The 20,452-nt window shown below is 46.7% G+C and overlaps 1 protein-coding gene across 6 annotated transcripts in view; it reads right to left on the bottom strand.

Annotated features, from left to right (window-relative positions):
* Positions 1 to 10,184: 10,184 nt before the first annotated feature.
* The window catches only part of TSKU (tsukushi, small leucine rich proteoglycan), a 30,252-nt gene continuing 19,984 nt past the window's right edge, over positions 10,185 to 20,452 (bottom strand). For all 6 annotated transcript variants that reach the window (XM_048294767.1, XM_048294771.1, XM_048294768.1 and 3 more), the window contains one exon: positions 10,185 to 13,555. In XM_048294767.1, coding sequence (XP_048150724.1) covers positions 12,490 to 13,548 — 1,059 coding nt within the window. In that variant the 5' untranslated portion in view covers positions 13,549 to 13,555 and the 3' untranslated portion in view covers positions 10,185 to 12,489. The remainder of the gene's footprint in view (positions 13,556 to 20,452) is intronic.

The following is a 20,452-nucleotide window of genomic DNA, read 5'->3' as shown; positions in this document are numbered from 1 at the left end:
TGTGACTGCTTCAGTCTGGGCCTCCTCTGGCTCTTTGGAGTTCATCTCACCTGGCATTCATGGTCTCATGTGTTAATGTCACCCTGTGTGCCAACCACTCCTGACTCCCTTCAAAGTTAGACGGAACAAACACACACACTTTCAAGAGTTTCTCCCTCTGGCACATTTTGCCACTGAGTTGTTGGAGGACTACATTTGCATGCTGTCCCTGCCAAGTAGCAGGTGAGTCGTTTCTTGCTCATATCCTCAGCAAGATTTCAGATTTGTTGGGGTAGAGGACCCTTTCCAGCTTTTATCAATTCAGCACAGTCAGACTGCATCTCTTTGTTGCTGTTGCAATATATATACCAGGGAAAACCAACCCCTTCTAAGTAGTTCTGTAATTCATGTGAGGTTTGAAGAAATGTGGAGGCTTATCTGTCTTCCAGTAGGCTAATAGGAAAAGAGCCAGGAATTTCTGAGCTCTCTTCCCAGTGTTGGCTGTATGCTCTTGGCTTTGTGAGCTGGGATCTCAGCCTGTGTAATGTATTTCCCCTTGATTTGCCTAACACGTCATGTACCAGATGAAGATGGTTCCTTACACAGGGGAATTTATGCTTCCTGAATTCACAGACTGCACTGTCAAAAGGCACCACAAGGATCATCTTATCTGACCTTATGTATACAGAAAAATAGACTTTTCCCAGAAATTGGATTAGAGCGTCTCCTTTTGTAGATATCTAATCTTTATTTCAACATCCGAAGCCCTGGTGACTTGGCAGCCTCCCTGATAAGCTTTTCCAATATTTAATTACCTTCATAGCAGTGAGTTGGTGTCCACTTCAAAGACTGAATTAATCTACTTCTATCTTCCACCTATCATGTCTTGTTCCCATTATCAGCCTGGCTGAAGAACCTCCCCTTCTCTGCCTCACTATCAGACAGCTTTTCCCTAAGTAAATACTCATATGCAGTGATCCCTTTCAGCCTTCTCTTTGATGAATAAGGTTATGTTCCTAAACCTTTATGTTGACATGTGTGCAGCTAATCTCTGGCCCTCTGTGAGTTCCCCAGCCCCTGGTGTGTGGCCAGCAGAATTGACCCATCACGTCCCAGCAGCCCTTGCCTGCTGTCTACTAAGGCAACAAGGAGTCCTTTCTGTGAGACCTTTCTTTGTTTTGGATACTCCAAGATCTTTGTCAGCCTCTTCTGACACATCAGCTTGGCTGGCACTCACCCATCCCTAGCTCACTGCAGTTCAAGGCAGCCTCTCACCCTTTAGGGGTGAAATAGCATCTGTCAGGGTATTTGTCTCCCAGACTGACACCCCCTTGACTCTCTCTCCTTCCGTGGATGTACCTATATATCAGCCCAGTACACTTCCCAACCCAGAGACCTTTGAACTGCTCCTGCAAACCCCATCTGCTTCTCAGTCCCCTTAAAATCTTTCTGCACCTCCTTCCAGTGCCTCCTTCCCAGTCCATCTTCCTGAGCCTGCATCTGGGCTTTGAACCCTTTAATCCTCCATGCCTGGACTTGCTCCTGTCTGCTTCTCCATGGCTGTCCACTTTTTGCCTTCTCTGTAAAGAAAAGGTTTACAACCCCATCCCATTACAGACATGTTTCGAGATCTGTCAAGGGGCCAGTTCTGACACCATTTAATGCATGTTCTGATAATCTCATCAAATGTAGTTTAGAAGAAAAAAGCAGAATACCTTGGAGGAACAGCAAGGTATGACACTGCCACAGCTGCCTTTATCAGCAGAGGCTCAGCGGCTGAAGTGTGATGAATGCTGATGAAGGTTTCCTGCTCTGCCACCTGGCTGTTTATAGACATATGTCCAGATTGCAAGCTCACTGATGAAATCCCAAATTAACTGCTCTGTTGTTTTGCTAAGAACGGATGGTGCTCACCCTTCTGGTTGTTCCCTTCTACTCTGCCAATATTGCCATGATCTAAGCCCTGTGCCAGCCCATTCCTTTTCCCTGCGGTTCCCCAAGACTTGTTAGATTCCATGTAGATGACTCTTCAGGTCATCTCTTGATGGCTCCTGGCAGTGAGTTGTCCAGGCCTATTGATCTGACAGATGCCATTACAGCAGACGATTCCCCCTTGCTGCAGATGGTTAGCTCTCAGCTCCATCCACCTTGCCATGCTGCCTTCTTCCAAACAGGGACCAGAGAGCTCTGTCAGGGATTTCCAAGTGACTGGCTGTGATCCTGCTGAGTGCATCCTGTGGTCAGCCTAATCCTGAATTTACAGTCCCTCTGTATGTATGAAATGTTTAAAAAGATGCCTGTGAACCTCAGGCCTGGAGATTTCAGAGCCTGAGCCAGACTGCCTTGGCCCGTCAAGGATCTACCGAATGAGCTGAACATCTAACTTGGTTTGAAACGCATGCTCACCTAAACTTTCATGCCAGAAAGAAGTTAACTTAAGGCAAAGGCTGAATCTTAATTGCAACTCATTCCCTGTCCCCAGAAAAATCAGTCCTCCTTGGACAAGGTAGATCAGAAGGAAAGTGCTTTTGCCTATCTTTGGGGTGGAAAGAATGTGGGTGATCCCCTTCATTTCCGAGTGCCATTGCCTTTAGCTCTGGTAGATGTGTTCTTCTCTGGTGCAGTGCCGTATCTTTGCATGGATGAATTTGGTGGCTATGCTACTTCTCTGGAGGTCTGGCTGACTCCTATTAATATAGATATTACAGGAAATTGACAGGCACTGCCTGACCAAGTGATGTGCAAACACTCATATGAGATCTCCAGGCTTTGGCTTCGGGAATGCCTGGAGACTTTCCATGCTTTGTATTTTGCAATGACTTGCATTCCTGATGATGCTAACATTGCACCCTCCTCCTGGCAGAAAAGTGGCACCCACCACCACGAGGAGGTGCAGTGTCATGGTTTCCTAACAAAGTCATCTCAAGGACAGAAGAAGTCTCACTATTTATGAAAAGAAGTGGTATCTAATAATTTCTTTTTCCCCTCGAATGCGTGCAACTTCTGAACAGGCAGTGACAACCTGTGTCACCCTGACATCCCTCTTAGCAGCTTGGTGTGTTGGCAGCACCACTTTTACTGCCATGGTTGTGAAGGGGATCGATCCAGAGGCTGCCACCCTAACCAGAGCCCCATTCCCTCCTGAATCTCACCTCTGCCTGTCCCAATACAGGGAGATGCTGACTAGGGCTAGAGGAAGCTCTGTCTCTTGCCAGCACTATTTACCTGATGATGGGGCAATTTGTGACCAAGGTCACCATCATGGGGCAATTTCTGTTCTTATCTCCTTGGAACAGAGCATACCCTTTGTTTTCTGTGCATGCTGTCTGCTCCCTGTTTTACCTGCAGCATGTAGCTGGCACCTGGGAGAAGAGCAGATCCCCCAGTTAATTTCTGCAAAGCTGATAAAAACGCTATCTGCTGCATCCCAAGCTGTGCCTAAGGTGGTTAATGAGGGAACCAGCCTTCAGCAGGGGCTCAGCAATTCCCACATAGCTGATACTCAGCATCGTTCCCTGTCAGTCATTAATTTTGTGACTTCGCTACCACATCTGCGGGGATAAAGATGAGGAGTCACCTGCTCAGGCTGAGGCTAGGGAACATTCAGATTAGAGGTTGGGGTGTGGATTTAGATTAGACATAAGGAAACATTTGTTTGTTATAAAAGTGCTGAGGCAGTAGCACAGGTTGCCTGGAGAAACTGTGTATGCCTCATCCCTGGAAATGTTCAAGGCCAGGCTGAACGGGGCTGTGAGCAACCTGGTCTAGTGGAAGGTGTTCCTGCCCATGGCAGGGGGGTTGGAACTGGATGGTCTCTGAAGTCCCTTCCAAACCATTCTACCGTTCTATGATTTGATACCGAGTGTAGTTTCACAATCATCAGGGAAGATCTAGTATATAGTGGATCTCTAGAACCTGTCAGCTTCAGGGATTTTGTCCTTTCTTCTGACTGCTTCTGAGATTAGTTCAATCCCTGGGAAGAGCCATGCAGCTTTTATTTAGGCTTTCAAACATATATTGAGAGTTTGAAGGAGGGAAGATAAGTGATAACAGCAAATATAACAAATGGTTCATCCCTGCTTATGCTCAGTACCACCTTTGTAAGATGGAAGGAAAATCTCTGCTCCTGAAAAACCAAGTATTTTGCTAGGAAGTGTTTGAACCTTAGGGATCTTTGGATATACGAGAGGTTTGGAGTCTGAACAGCCTCTCTAATCCCAAGTCTCTAGCCATCCCCATGGCTCAGGTGGTCAGGCACACAGTCTTGGGCTTCTCAAGCTGAACCAAGAGTGTAGGGAGGTGTGATGAGGAGAGACCCAAGCTTGTGGGACAGAAGCCAGGCAGGTCCAGCTGCAGCCAGAATGCCTTGGCTGGGTGTCAGAGGAGCTCGGTGCCAAAGCTAATAAGCCTGCCAGGAGCCAGGACTTCCTTGCTTGGCTGAAAAACTAGGCTAATGGTGCTTGGCTGGCTCCAGAGCTCTGCTGGAAACTGCATAGCTGCTCCGCCATGTAAAACTGATGCTTCAGACTGGGCTACTAACTTCTCTTCTGCAGCAGGTAATACAGGGATCTGTGGTACTGAAATGGGGCCATGCCTGACATGAGGATTGTCCTGGGGACTCTCTCCTCTGCTGTGGCTTGCAGAGAGAAAAGAAAGGAATTGCCACCTCACTCCCATTATGCTGCTGGGGCTGTTACAGTGATTTCAGTATTCCCTTGATGACACTAGGATCCCTGCCAGATGTGGGGCTTCCATTCTGCTTTGAGATACTGGAAAAATGCATTTTTCTTAGCTCTGACTTTTAGCTTCAGAAGAGGGAAGCTGTGAGGGTGTGAGGCACTGGCACAGGATGCCCTGAGAAGTTGTGGACATCCCATCCCTGGAAATGATCAAGACCAGGCTGGATGGGGCTCTGAGTACCCTGGTCTAATGGAAGGTGTCCCTGCCCATGGCAGGGGAGTTGGGATTAGTTGATCTTTAAGGCCCCTTCCAACTCTAATCACTCTCTGATTTTATGACTCTACCAGTGCTTTTCTGGGGTGCTGAAACTCAGAAAATCATATTTGCAGAGTTGCCTCAGAAAACCACTACTTTTCCCACAAAACAGTGAACCCCAAACCCATTGTGAGCCTCGTAGTGTTCTTTCCCAGAACAGCACCTCTGTCCCTGGCATCACCAAGTGTCTTCACTTTTTCTGTGGATCAGAGACTGGCCTGCTTGCGTGTGAATGTATATTTCTACTTTCTGAGTAGCTGAGGAGCAAAAGTAGAGACAAGAATATTCTTATGGGGAATGTTTTGGGCTGAAAAGATGTCTCACTGGGGAATTCAAACCCAGCTGGGAAATAAATTCCAAAGGCAGAAGCCCACTGGACTTCTCAAAAGGCTTGACACACCATTAGGGCAGTCTTATGGCAAGTAGATAGGGACCTGATGGAGTCACAGTGAGTTCCTAAAATGACCAAGGGAAAAGTACGACGCTGTGATGAGTTTTGGGGAAACTAACTGAAACACTGTCTTAATCATCTCATATTTTCTGTGACAGTATCCATTTTTGGATATCGTTTGCAGGATCCCTGAGGCAGGATCCTTTCCAATTTAGACATAGAGTAGTGTTTGCCTTGGGAGGCTGAGGATGCTGCCACAGGACATCTAACAAACAGTGGTAAAAATAGCATTGTGACATGATTGCCACCATGGGTTATCCAGGCATTTCTCATGGGATATCATAGGTGTATGTTCCATGCCCTCCCCCTTTCCTGTTTATTCAAGAGGATTTTCACCTCTGCAGTCTCTGGATGCAGGTCCCAGATGGCACTCTGACAAGCAGGCAGCTGTTGTGTGGGGGATTTTTGAAGGCAAACAATCACTTCATTAAAAATTTAAATGAGAAAATTTCTGTGAATGAATACTTCTGGGGAAAATGAAGGATTTTTACACTAGTGATTAGGATTAGGAGCAAGACGGGGAAAACCTTGCCCCCTGTGTTCCTGCAAAGGAGACTGCAGGTAAGGACCAAACCAGAAGCTGTTTCCCTCAGTGAATCTCACATGAAGAGCTACAGCCTCTTCAGGAGTTTCTTACCTTTGACAGACACAGCAGATTAACAGGTCAGAGAATTACCACAGGCCTAAGGATTACCCCCATGGTCAGCGGAGAGCTACCAATGCAGGTGACAGGTCTGGTGAGACAGAGCTTGTGTTTCAGGACATTGTCTAACCTAATAGTCCAACACGTCACAGTCCTACACACATTTATCTTCACAGCAGACCAGCCAGGGCCAAGCTGTAGGCTGTAAGTAGGCAAGATGCTCAGAGGTACTTGGGAGCCTTCAGAACACTGGTTTTGAACCTAAGATGGATGCAGCCATCACTCTTAGAGTCCAGATACTATTGGGAAGAGGGACTTGGAGTGCTCATTTTGCAGGCAACCATCCTCGTCCAGCTGTGCATTTTTTTTAGTGGCTGCATGGCCTGATGGGATGGTTTAGCTCACTGATCTGTCTGAAAACTGGTGGTCTCTGGTTTTTCTTTGATACTTTGTAGGGCAACACAAGTTCTGGCTTTCATGTAATGTAGAGGAAAGTCAGGACAACTTCTTTCTACTGCCCTGCGGTCACAGGGTGACTTAAACCACCCATTCAAACACACTTCATAAAAATTGTCATTCGTGTATTCAAGCCCACCCAGAAAGTCCAGCATGGTAGAGGGGCTTGAACCCAGTTTCTGGGTGAGAAACCCATAACCTGTGGCCCTTCATATGTTCTCCATTGGCTGAAACCCCCCCATGTCATGTCAGGACAGTGATGTCACGTACTTCTGCCAGTCCCTTGGCCAACTTTGGACCATTTCTTTGTGTTTAATCCCCTCTGAATTCATGGGGCAGCTTGATTGCCCCAAAATGCATCATCACATGCCACTTAGCAGCACCATGCTACCAACATCATTGCTGGTAAAAACCCACCAGCTCTGATGGGCCACACTCCCATCAAAAGAGGCTCTGGGAGGAAGAAGCTGTGTGTTTCCTTTAACCTACAATAAAGCAAAACAGTTCAAAGAGCTGGAAAAGGACGTTAACAATCTCTTTGAAATGTAGGTTCAAATTCCCAGCACGGGCCCAGTCAATTATCAGCAAGTGCTGTGACACTTCCACTGCTAACGAGGAAGAGGAGGGAGGGGAGCATGTGGCGCAGAGGTCCAGACAGGCAGCAGCGGGGGTTAAAGGACATCTCCACAGTGGTGGGAAAGTTACCAGGATTTTTTTCAGGCTGATTAACCCTTCTGCAGTGCACCCAGAGTGGAGGCTGGACCACTGGAATGGGTGGAGCTGGGCAGGGTGGCAGCGCATTCCCCTGCCCAAACCTCTTTGCATCTGGCAGGGCTTTTCGGAGGGATGCACTGTGCCTGGCACTGCGGGCTGCTGCTTTCTCCAGGGTGTTTCTCTGTGGCAGCATGAACCACTTTTATTTTAATCCCATTAATGAAAGGCGGTGAGTGCAGGGGTGGGGATGGGGCAGGAGGGGGGGGGGTGGGTTTGTTTTGGCGCTGAGGATGGGTGCACACAGGCATACAAATGCTGGGAGACAAAGGCTGTGGTTAAGGGCTGGTACTCTACCTCCCTGCTTATTACAGGAAAGGATTTATCTGATGGCCTAGTTTCAGCTCCAATTTTCCATCTTTTAATCAGGTTCCCAGGTCTGCTTGTCCACTCAAAAAGGGAAGGAAGAAGAAATCGCGGGATGATGAAGCAGGAATAATACTCTATAAACATGCATGGATCAGAGTGTATTGTTGCCCCAAAACTTTCCTAGGAGGCAGATCCCAGGGTAGGCAGAAGGATTATGCCCAGCCATGCAGCATTATTTTCTGGCATGGCAAGAGTGCATCCGTGCTTTCCCGCCTGACCAAGCCAGGGTTGTGTGAAACAAACGTGCTGGAAATAAAAACCTTCTGCAAAATGGAAAATGTACAGAGGAACAGCTATTTTTAAAAGGGACAGCACTTACTGCTGTTATGAAGTCAGTCACATAATCAGTCAGCAAGGGACTTCTGTGGGCTGACAGCTGACAGCCAGGAGAAACGGCTCCAGCAGACTGATGAGAAGAAAATGAGAGTTTTTGGGTACTGAGAGGTGCTTATTTTCTAATAAAGAGAAGAATTGCTGTCCTGTGCTGCCCTGGGCACAAGGCAGATAGGGGGAAGTGACCCTCACTCTCTTTCCTCATGCACTGGAAAGGAGGGGCAAGATGCTGATAACTCTCCAGCAGACAGAACACCACAAGCAAATGCCAGCTCAGTCACTTCTTCCTCCTCCCTAACCCAGCCTAGCCTTATTGCTGAGCCTCTGCTGAGGTTTTCCTGCTTCTAAAAATGTTGAGCCTCTAATTAAAACGCCCATCTTGCTTGCCAGGGCAAACATATCTGGCTGCAGAGCTGAGGTGGTTGTGGAGACAGCCAAAGCTTGCAGCTAACCAACCTGGCTGGCTTTCCTGGCATGGCTGACTGTTGATGCCTGACACCAGGCGTCCATTACACTGTGTTATCAAGCTGACTGAAAGCTTGAATGAGGGCCTCCTCAACTTATCCAAGCCTGAAGCCCCCATGTGCCCTTCCTCCTCTGTGGGGACATCAGTGCTGTTTCAGGTGTTTGTGCCCCACTGGTGCAGAGGGGACACACGTGGGATGGATGTGGGGGCTCCTGTTGCTGGTAGAGGCTTGCCTGTTTCTTCCCATTCAGAGGACTTTGGAAAGGCTGTTTAAATAAGAAATAATAATCGAAGCAATATTTTAATTAACAATAATTGAAATAAGTCATTAATAATGAATAAAAATCAGTAGCAAAATAAGATGTTAAGGCAAAGGGGCAAAGGAGTACTGGCAGGGACAAGGTCTAACACAGTGCTGGAGCATCACATATGTGGGGCATTCACAAGGAAGTGGGAGCATACAGCTTCAGACCCATGGGTCCCAGGACAGTGTCCTTCCCCAGGAGAGGAGGACGTTCTCCACCGCTTTGACTGAGCCCACACCCCAGGGCAGAAGTGATTCCATCCCAAAGGAGTGTGGTGGTGTAGCTTCATGGTCACAGCCATGTGGTGGATACCAGAGGAGCAGTCATCTATAACGGCTGGTGGTGGCTTTTCCCTTACAGTCCATAATAGTCGTGTGAGCAAGATTTGGCCTTCTCTGGTGATCTCACACCCCAGGCTATTGTCTGACTACCTTGTGCGCCATCCTGAAGGACAGGGCAGTTCGGGGAAACAGATAAAGAACCAACAGTCCCTTCTGGGCAGCCTGCAAGTCTGCCTGCCTGGATGGAAGATGCAGTTGTTCCTTCAGGCTTGGGAGGAACAGGAACACTGCAGCTTCCCAGAGGCAGTTTCCTCAGCGGTTCTCTAATTGCACCACCTTTACACACAGCACCAAGAAGCATTTAGAATCAAATATGTTATTTAAGAGCAGGAAGACCCCTCCGGAGAGGTTTCTGTTTATTCTTTAGGTGCAATGGCTCTGCATGGTCTCAGCCCTCTGTGCAGCAGCCCCAGCTCTGCAAAGGAGTGTGCTGAGACTGGATTATGTGTATCTCACTGCCAGAAGCTCTGTGGTCTGGCACTGTTCAGCTTTCTGTGCTGCGGCATCGCTTCTGCGCCCCTTTGCTCCCTTCCACCTCCACAGAATCATAGAATCCTTAGGGATGGAAAAGACCTTTAAGATCATCAAGTTCCACCACTAATCCAGCACTGCCAAGTCCACCATTAAACTGTATCCCTAAGCACCACATCTACATGTTCTTGAACATTTCCATAGTTTTGTGGTCTCTCTCCACATCATTCCCCCCACCCCGATGCAAATCCAGCCTTCCAACATTAGCAGACCGTCTCCCAGACTGGTCAAATCCATGAAGAGGTCTCCGCGAGCTTTGAGCAGGTCCTGGAGCAGGGAATTTGCACTACATACTCTGTGCTGCTTCACTGCCATGTGTTCCTAATTTCCTTCAAGTCAACCAGTGAAGCTCTCAAGCCTTTCCATCACTGAAGAGCACAGTGAGCCAAGCACCATGGGACAAATCCTGCCCCTAGTTTAGAGATGCAACACCCATGAGGGCGATGGAGATCAGTGGAGCAAGGAGAGAAGCTATGTCGCACTTCAGACCCAGTGACAGCTGCCACCTGCTCAGCACTAAAGCAATAAATCTGGGGGATCTGGGTTTATTCTCCTCCAAATCACTTTATTATGTTGTGAGTAACCACAAAGCCTTACAATGCTGCAGAGGTTCTTTAGGAAAACAAACACAGCGACAGTATTTGCCAGCTTTTGCTAAGACTAGTTTAGCTAGCAGCTAGCATGAGATTACACAAGGAAATCTTGCAGTCTTCAACTGGATTGTCACATTGGGTTTTAAATTTACCACAGTGCTGCAAAGACAGTAACTTTGACAGTAGGTGATAACCCTAATGTTTCATCTATGTACAGACTTAAAAAATTAAACAATTTCTCTTTTAAAAATACATTTTCTGCCAGCAGAAAATAATTCACTTAAAAAGGCAAGAACCAGTAAAACCCCCACATCCTTCCTCAGAAACTGTCCCTGTCTTGCAGTGCAGTTTGTTCCTGTTCCCCTCCAGATCTCTGCCCACAGGCAGCCCCATTGCCTTTTTAAGAAAATCAACATGTTTCCTGTGATTTTGAAGGCTGGTCAAGCATTGCAAAGGCTCAGTAGAGGGGGAAAAGCCCCGAAACTGAAGGAAGGGGTAAAAATCCCACCCTAAGGTCCCCAAACAAATGATTGAAATGGAGATAGATGGAAGTTAAGTGTTGACTCTGACTTTTATGGAGTCAGTGGGTTTGGGCAACAGGGTTTCCACTTTCAAAGATTTTTGGGGGTATGAGGGCAAAATCTGAGCTTCCCCCAACACTCCCAAGGACAGTTGTGAGATAAGTTTATATCTGCAACACCTTTACATGGATCTCCCTCAATCAAACATTGAAGGTGGCCCTGATACGGGGCTGGGTTTAGAGACCAAACTGCACATCAGCTTGAGCAGGACCCCCATCCATAACATCCCATCCCCCCGGACAGAGAGTGCCAGATGTGGACCAGACCTCAGCAGACACCTGCATTGCTCCTATAAGCAAATTGAAGGCTTCACATATGGCATTGAGCCATGCTGTGCTGTCTTCTCCCACTTCCTCTTACACTGGAAAAAAAGAGGGTCCAGAGAGGTTCCCCTTTGCAGGCATTTCAGCAGTGGAGGAAAAAAAAAAACTGAGTAAACCTTTGGGGACCAGGATTTTTATCAGATTTCAGTTTATCAGATTCACTTGGCAACACAGGACCTGTGTGAGTGAAAGAAAAGCCACAACTCTGGAAAAAAACCCAAAGATCTTTTCTCTGATAAGCAAAGTGCTCTGGGGCCACAGGCATCAGTGTTAATTCTTCCCCGGCACATTCTCAAGAGTGTTTTGGCACTGGAAGTTGCCTCACATATGCCCAGATGAGCTGCAGATGTGTTCAGATGGGGAGTGTCAGCCTGGAAACAACTTACTCTCATATCCTCTAGGCCTGGGTCTTGGTTTGATAAGGTCATCAAGAAAGAATCCCTGTCAAAGTTTCCTTCCAAGCTTCCCCAGGAAGGGAGGAGGGATTATTTTCCTTTTTTTTTTCTGAGCTAGGCTACATGATCTCTTCCCTTTGCAACCTCCTTCATCAAGGGCTAGTTCCTGGATGAGATGTGGTTGTTAGCAGACCCCTCTGCTTCCCTTCCTCTGCTGCACATCATCTCTGACCAATGGCTCACTGAGGTTAAAAAGACAGGAGGTTGCCAAAACTGGGCCTAAGTTAATTCGACATGAAAAGGATCAAGGTGGGAAAACAAGGAGAAATTGGTGGGAAAATTTCTCGACTTACTCAGTGTTTGTTGCACACCTATGCAAATAACATGTAAAACCCAGCACATTAGGTGCACCCTGTATTCAGGTTTGTCTGGAAATGTTTCCTCAAGACTGAAAGTGCATGACAGAGAACAGGGTGCTCCTAATGAAGGCAACATCCAGAAGGCACATTTTGGGAAGTAATAATTAAAAGAAGGATGATGCGTGGGTTTGTAAGCAAGCAGCTACAGAGCTGGTACATTTTGGTGTGTGCTCTGCAGAGATGTAGCTTTGCTCCTACAAACATATCTGAGGCATGAAGGGTTTGCTCCAGACTAACTGTTCTGCCCTGGGACCTGCAGAGCAACTTGTCCCCACATTGTCCAGCATTGCTGCTCTTGAGCCAACAGGATGAGTGAGGACCTCAATGCACCGGGTAAAATCTGGAGCCAGCAGATAATGCGGGCTGAGATTTGAGAGTTTATAAAATCCACAAACAATCACCTATTGGCAAATACAAATATATAAATTATTGACAGTTTTACAAAAGGCACACTGCAAGCCATCTCAGTCCGACACCTGTACAAGTCCCGTGGCCCCTCCACCCTCCCTGCTCCACCCCTTCTTCTCCCCAGCTTTCATCACAAAACATAAGGTGCTGCTGCTACGGACCCATGGCTGTCATGGCAACTGAGGACTTCTTTTTTGGTCAGCCCAATTTGTCGGTGGTACTGTCCTTCTTTGATGGTCTTAAGACACTGTATGTCCTTCCCTAAGGTGATGCTTTTGATGGAAGGCAGGTATTTCAGCAAAGTCTTTGGCAAGGATGACACGCCTGTCCCAGAGAGGTTGAGCTCTTGTAGGGAGTTCAGACCAGAGATAACTTCAGCAGTCAGTGACTTCAAGTTGGGATTGTTAGATAAATCCAGAACCTGGAGGGCTTGGAGTTCCTTGAAGCTATGAGGAGATAACTCTCTAAAGCCACGCAGGCCACTGAGGGATAAATGAATCAAGTCTTTCAGCCCTGCGAAGTCTCCTTTCTCAACCTTAACCAGAGGGTTTCCATCAAGGTTTAAATATCGGAGAGGAATGCCTTGAAGGTTTGGTACAGATGTTAGCCTGTTTCCGGAAAGATTTAAGTTCTGGATGTTAGGGATGCTCTTTTCATGGTGCCTTGTAATTGTGCTGAGCATATTATTGGATAGATCCACATTCAGGGATTTGCCTTGACCTTTTGAAGTAAAAAGGTCCACAGCTATATCCAAAAGTTTGTTATTGCTCAAATCTATGTCACCTAGAGGAGAACTGGAGAAACAGTCCTCTGGAAGGACTTCCAGAGAGTTGTGACTCAGGTCCAAGGACTCCAGGTACCGAAGCCTGGAGAATGTTGTGGAGGAAATCTTGGCAATTTTGTTGTAGCTCAGGTCGAGACTCACCAGGGTGGTGTATCCAGGGCCAGTAAGCATCGATTCATTTATTGTTTCCAGTTTGTTTGATGATAGATCCAAGTAGGAGGTATCCAGAGGGATTGGGACAGGAACAATGTGTGAGCCTATTCCACTGCAGTCCACCTTGGTCAAGCTGAAGCTGTCAAAGAGACCAAAGGTTTCCACTTCGCAGTGGCAGCCAGGGAAGCAGGTTTTGGTGGTACCAAAACAAGGAAGGAGAAGCAGCAAATTGAACCAGGCCAGGAAATGCATTGTTCTCCTGGAAAGCAAGGCAATAGAAAAACAGATTTAATTGCTGTAGAAATTACTTTATGAAAGATATTTTACTGTTTGACTCATGTAGTCTTGTCCTTTCTCTTTACAAAGGGAGAGATTAAGCATACCCTTAAATAGCATGGACATCCCAAAGACTTTGTCTCTCATGTTATAAACCCAGTGGGAACTTAATGGAGAAAATAAATTGGGTCAGCAGTCTTTACAGATGTAATCAAGTGGAGACAAAACTGGAAATGAGCTGTAAGAACAGTAGGCTACCTTAAAGCATGATCTATCAAGCATGTATGATTTTGAGCGGACCATGGAAGAAGCTAAATGACAGCTCAAACGCTGAGTCATTTTACAACCTGGCAAACTTCAGCACACAGAGGTCCTTGATGTCAGGGCATCCCTGTGAGATTTGGGAGCACTGACTTCAGGACCCTGCACTGACAGTTTGGAGAAATCATTTAGGCTGTGGGAGCCTTTGGTGTCTAAAGACCTTACTGGGAGAGGAGAAACCAAAGCTCCATTCAAATTTCCTACAGGCAACAGCATCCTCAAAACAACACCCAGGATGAAGAGCTAAAAAGGCCAGCTCCTTATTGCCCAAATTGACATCATATCTCCCTTGCCTGGACTTCAGATGCAAATTTAGAAGTTTTTAGGTAGTTAAGATCATGGATTTGTATCAGGTGATGGTGGCAGCTCCTAGCAGAGCAGAGGAACCAAGGCTTGTTCAGTCTAACCCAGCCTTTGCTGTGGTGGGCCCAGCCCTCTGCACAGTAGAGAGAGATAATTTGCTTCATATACAGTCTTTGGGGAGCCTCTGCTAATTACATTAAGTATTCTCTCTGATTAACAATGCCAGCAAGCAAGGAGTTCTCTCCACTGCTTTGGTCTTGACCCTTCTCCCTCCAAGACATTTCTGTCCCTCCATCATCTCGCACAAGAGAAGCAGAGAGCTGATCTGCACTCCCCAGCTTTGCTGAACCTCTTCAGATCACATCCTTGACATCTCGTCCACACAACAGTGGGCAACAGCAGCTGCATGGTTTCAAGAGACAGCCAAAAGAAGCTTTATCTCTGTGTCTCTGGAGAGGGTAAATAGGAGCATGTCAGCATCCTGCAGGTCAACAGAGGCAGCAAGGACTGTCCTCACTGGTTCCTATTGCAGTCATGGGTGATGACTCCTCATGCCTTACAAACAAGGTCTCCAGAAGGCTGGAAACAGAAAATCTCACCAAACTTGACAAACAGATCCATCAGCACTGGTCAGATCCATCAGCACTGGTCCTTGGCTACACTGCTGGCCATAAACAGACATTCACGTGACAGCTGCTCATTTAACAAGAAAAGAGTAAAAGAAATCCCCTTTAAATGAATGCTCCCATCCCCACCTCAGCCTCCCTGGTCTCTGCTCTTACCTTTCCCACCACTGTTCAAAAGCACTTCATTAACTTCCTTGCGGTATCATCTTTCCCACGCACCCTTTGATCTGGCTGAGACTCCTTCCTCACAGCCCTTGCACCTTCCCAAGACCATTTCCTAGAAATTCGCACTTCATCTCCCCTCACCCACCCCTTGTCATCAGTTTCTGTCCCTTCTCAGCATGGTCTTCTTGGCCCTGCTCTCATTCCCAGGACACTGACTGGGGACTACTTCCAATGAGCAAAACAAGGGCAAAGGGGGAAAAATGTTGCAAAAATACTGTCCTGATCACTGATGTGAGTTGTATGGCAGTGTCTTCCAGATCTCCTGCAAATAGACAGCAGAGATTGGGACTCTGGCCAAATTGCCTGCAACTAAACCATTGCTAAAGGCCAACTCATAATCCTCTGGGGTCCATTATTCTATAGAAACAACAGAAAATTGGTAAGATGAGCCCTACTCTCAGCCCATCTCAACTGTTTCCTGAGAAAACACATATATGTGCAGAGGGGACACAGCGGGAAGGGCTCTTCTCTGCAGACACATTCCCAGATATCCCTTTCCTGACGACATCAAGGCTGATCCCCCCTGGTTCTATGCAGACAGATATAGCTTGCTGCCTTATGCAGTCCCTCCTAAAATAAATACTACTCTTATTATTTTTTTTCATGAAGCTGCTTTTGGATTGCACTGAATTATTTTATTACCAGGGGCAGTTAAAACAGTGGGGAGCTCCTTGTAAACTAAAACTGCAAAACCTCAAATGTGAAATGTCTCACGTACAGAGAAGTACCCACAGTGGTGTCAGCCCAGTCTACTGGTATTTCTTCTCCCAAATTCCACCCCGTGGCTATTCCCACTTGATGTCTCAACATGGAAATCCCCTCCCAACTTCTCCCTCAAGTATGCAGCTCAGTTCCTCATAGAACTGTTTCAGCTCTGGTGGGAGCTGGATCATACACCAGGAAGTCCAAAGGCACACCAGCATGAAATTTTACTTTCTGAGCACTGCTAAAACCTTCATGGGCTCCTTCTGGGTCATCTGAACAAAAGTAAGAAAAAAATCCAAAGCCCTAATATAACTGGGAACAGTCTTTTAATAGGGCCTGTAGTGATAGGACTAGGGATAATGGTTTTAAACTAAAATAGGGGTGATTTAGACTAGACGTAAGGAAGAAGTTTTTTGTGATGAGGGTGGTAAAACACTGGCACATGTTTCCACAGAGAGGTGGTAGATGCCCCATCCCTGGAAGCATTCAAGTGCAGGTTGGATGGGGGTCTGAGCAACCTGATCTAGTTGAAGATGTTTCTCATTATTGTGAGGAGTTGGACTGGATATCCTCTAAAAGGTCTATTCCACCCCCAGCTATTCTATGATTCTATGAATTGAGAGGAGAATTAAAACCATTGCTGGGCTTTGATATGCAGCTGCTCACTTTTGTGTGAGCTGTGCCCTTTTGACATGGGAATTCCCTTCCTGATCAGTCTCAAAAATGATTGCCAGAAGTGGGCAGATACAGTGACTCCCACTGCAACATCCATCACTCCAGCCAGCAGCAAAGACAAAACATTACACAGCTGAAGTGCAGTACACAAAGCTCAGCTGAAGTATTTGCACAGCATCTATTGCCTCTTTCCTCCTCACAGCACTGCCACAGATTGTCCCTTACTGGCTCTGCAATTGCTTTGCAGATGGGATACCATCCATTAGTACCAGTTAAAAACTCCCTTATGGAGCAGCACGGAGCATCATAGGCTAACATGCCACTTGGTTAATAGTTCTGACAAAAGATGGGAGAAATAAAATTACTGGTCACCTTCCAGTCCAAGAAAGAGACTCTTGCATTGCCAGATAATCAGCAAAGAGCTTAGTCAGGTACAGGCATGTTTTATCATTGTGTGGAGCAATCGATAGCTCTCTTTGAAATGGGAAAAGAAACACACCGCAGGCATTTACAGTTCTGTGTACAGTGTGTATTTGAAACTGCAGCAAAATGCCTTTGGATTGCTGCCCACAAGCTGCTTTGTTGATAAAGGCAGGAAGCCAAGGTATCCCCTTGTAAAAGGAAGAGGAGTCATCGTCTTGCAGCACTGGGGAGATTCATTTAGGAAAACACTCAAGAAACCACTGGCACCATCACCTAAGATAGTGAGGGAAAAGTCACCGGGAGAAAGCAGCCAACCCTGGGGCTGGTTCAGCCATGTCCTCTTCATTTCTATGGCTCTTGAGGTGTGGAGAGATCCCAGTATAAGATCTGGCTGTCTGGCAGCTCTAGGGGGTTGTTATACCTGCTGATTGCAATAGGAGCTGCTGGGGGTGCAATATCATCCCCCACATTTCAGGTGCCTGTAGTGACTGCAGGGCTCTGGTCTTTATATCCTGCTCATCCTTTCTGCCAGGCAAATATTCTGAGACAAGCCTAAGGAGACCCCGTGGTGGTTAATGGAGCCAGTGTTGGACCAAGCTCCTAGCAGAGTGCCAGCCTTCTCCCCTGATCCCACATCTCTCCTTGAGCCTGCAGATGCCCGTATGCCTTCTCCCTGCTATGCTCATCCACTGCATAGCTGTGTGGCAAGACACACACAGAAGACTCGCACTGAGATTTCCCAGCCAAAAAACCCCCAACATTAAAACCAGACTGCAGAGGAATTCCAGGTCTCAGCTGGTGGTCAGGGAGCGAGATGGGAGAGAGGAAAGCTTTGTTACAGTGTCGTTGCAAATTCACACTTCTCCCTGCACTCCTCTCCCTTAAAGACTTTTCTCATTAGGGAGATCAGCTGACACATGCCCCCATGGATGAAAGCCCATTGCTTGGGGACTGGTCCCCCTCTTCAGGAATGCTGATATTAAGAGGATGCTACCTAGGCTACCTCCAGTTGCCCTGGCAACCACCAATCTGGAATTCCCCATAGCAAAAAATCAATGACTAATTAAAGAAATAACACAAGGGGAGGTGCTTTAAAGTTTGCTGTTTGATGGAGTCAGGAAACAGCTGCCCCATTCTTCTCTTTTCATTCCCTCAGCCTCCCTGAACACGCCTCTGAACAAAGCATAGGCTGAAATGCAGCTGGGGTTGGGGCTAAAGGCGCAAATTCACCCAAAGAAGCTTGAGGTACATGGGTAGGAAGTGCAAAAAAAACCCCAAACCACCAGGGTGTCTCTATGGTGGGGTGAAGAGAAAGAAATTGCTCATGAAGGGGATGAAACCAACCTAAGACCAGACACATCCCTGGAGATGTCCCTCTCTCCCTTGTCCATGAGAGAGTAGGATGCCCAGTCTCCCTGGTTACGGCTTCCCACCCCATTCTTGGCTTCATCTTCCAAACCCTAACCCCACCCAATAACTAGGTGCACTTGGATGAACCAGCTCACTCATCCAACAAAACCCCCTCTAATCTTCCTCTTTCCCCTTTGGTGGGTCAGTTTTCCAACCAACTCAGGTGATCGGCCACAGGGTTACCAGCTCTCACACAGGAGTGGGGAAAACAGAGTCTGCCTTTTTCACAGCAGCCCACAACTAGACCAGTTTGGATTTGACATGAATCTGTAAAGCATGGTGGACAGATGCTGGTAATTTCCAAGTTTCTTGCCAATACTAATTCTGGATTAGCAGAAAATAGAGCAAAATTTCAAATAAAAAAGGCAAAAAGGAAGGGCTGAAGTCCACCTATCCCAAATAAGAGTTGTTGTTCTAGCAAAGGACAGAAGAGTTGGATTAGCAACAGTATTTCAGGAGGAAAATTTTGGGATTGTCTTCTGTCTCTTGTATCAGCCAAGTGAAGAAATAAACAAAGTCTTTACAGCAAAGCTCACAAGGCCCACTTGGCTGCCAGCACTAATTGGGGTCAGGGGAAAAGGAACGTTATTGGAAAGTGAAACAAGTGCATAGGTTATGATAAAGGCCATAAATCCTCCAGACTGAAGGGGGAAAAAAACAAAAAAGAGAGAGAGAATTGACTCTCTCTCTCTTTAAATATCTTGGAGGCTAAGTGGCAGCTGGGACAGCAGCTCCAGAGCACCAGAATGCTCCAGAGTTGCTTCTTGACAACAAAATTGCATAAGAGACCTTTCCCCACCTTCTCCACCCATTAATTATTCTGTAAAATTAGAATAATTACTGACTAAAGTGCAGCACTAGCAGCAGCTACACTTTTCCAGTGTGGACTCTCCCGGGCTGAGCCCAAATGACGCCACAGATGCAATCGCGGTCGGGTCTCCAGATCCCATATGCCAATTTGAGCAGGCAGCAAAACTAGCTCAAACCAGCCTACAGCCAGAGACCATTAAATCCTTACTGCAGACACACACCCCTCCCATAATAAAGAGGCTGCTGCTGACAAGGTTACTCTTTTTTTGTTGTTGGTTTTTCTCATGTGAATCTATTGAAAGTAAAGGTCATTCAGGCTTTTGCTTCGCCTGCTTCAGACTGCCTCTTCCTGCAGAAGGGCTCCCCACACAAATGCCACAAAGAGCTCCCAATAAATATTATTAAACCCCACAGAAAAAATTTTGATGTAAATTGGAACAATGTTTTCTGACCTGCTTGTTGCTTTTTGTTGTTTGCTGGTTTGGGAGACACTTTGCAAACAGTCCTGGTTTTATACTCAGAGTTTGAGACTTCTTGGGTTTGGGGAGAGGAGAGCTAATGAGAATCCAAGAAGTATCTGGTTTTTATGTGTGATCCTGCATTTGTTAGATGGGTTTGAGAGAGTTCAGTGGAGTTACTCCAGGTGTCAGTGACAGCAGGATGAGAATCAGTCCCTTGGCTCTTCCAAATTGCACTTGATTTTGCGGAGGCCTCCATCAGGAGACATTGCACAGGTCACTTTTAGGGGATAAGTTATCACCCTTCACTTCACACTGGTGGTTTTATCAGTGGGAACTGCAAAGCTGCTTAGAACAGCAGAGCTAACCCAAATTTTCCAATAGGATATGAAGACAGGGATTTGCAACCCTATTTCCCTCACCAGTGCATGCAAGCATTAGGATGAGGGGAAGCTCAGCCACTGGGGTGGTGACTTTAGCCCTTATGGCTCAATGTAAAGAGACACCAAGTGCTTGAGCAGGAGCGAAAAGGCATCCTGCAGGTGCCTGAATGCTTTGCTCCATGTTCCTGCTCCCTGAGAAAAATCAGAATGAAATGCAAGGAATGCCAAAGAAAAAAAGAAAAGGTTTTGCTATGAATTCCTTTATGCTTTAATTATTTTGCCTGGCAAGATCATGGAGCAGATCCTCATGGAAACTTTGCTAAGGCACATGGAAAATAATGAGGTGATTGGTGACAGCCAACATGACTTCACTAAGGGCACATCCTGCTGGACAAATCCCATGGCTTTCTATGACACAGTTACAATGTTGGTGGATGAGGGAAGAACAACTTACATTATCTACCTGGACTTGTGCAAAGCATTTGACACTGATCCACACAACATAGTAGTCTCTATGGAGAAACATAGATTTGGTGGGTGG

The sequence above is a fragment of the Corvus hawaiiensis genome, chromosome 2 (genome assembly GCF_020740725.1).
Source record: "Corvus hawaiiensis isolate bCorHaw1 chromosome 2, bCorHaw1.pri.cur, whole genome shotgun sequence".
NCBI classification, from domain to species: domain Eukaryota; kingdom Metazoa; phylum Chordata; class Aves; order Passeriformes; family Corvidae; genus Corvus; species Corvus hawaiiensis.
The sequence above is the reverse complement of the archived record's forward strand: the minus strand, read 5'-3'. Positions and strand labels throughout refer to the sequence as shown.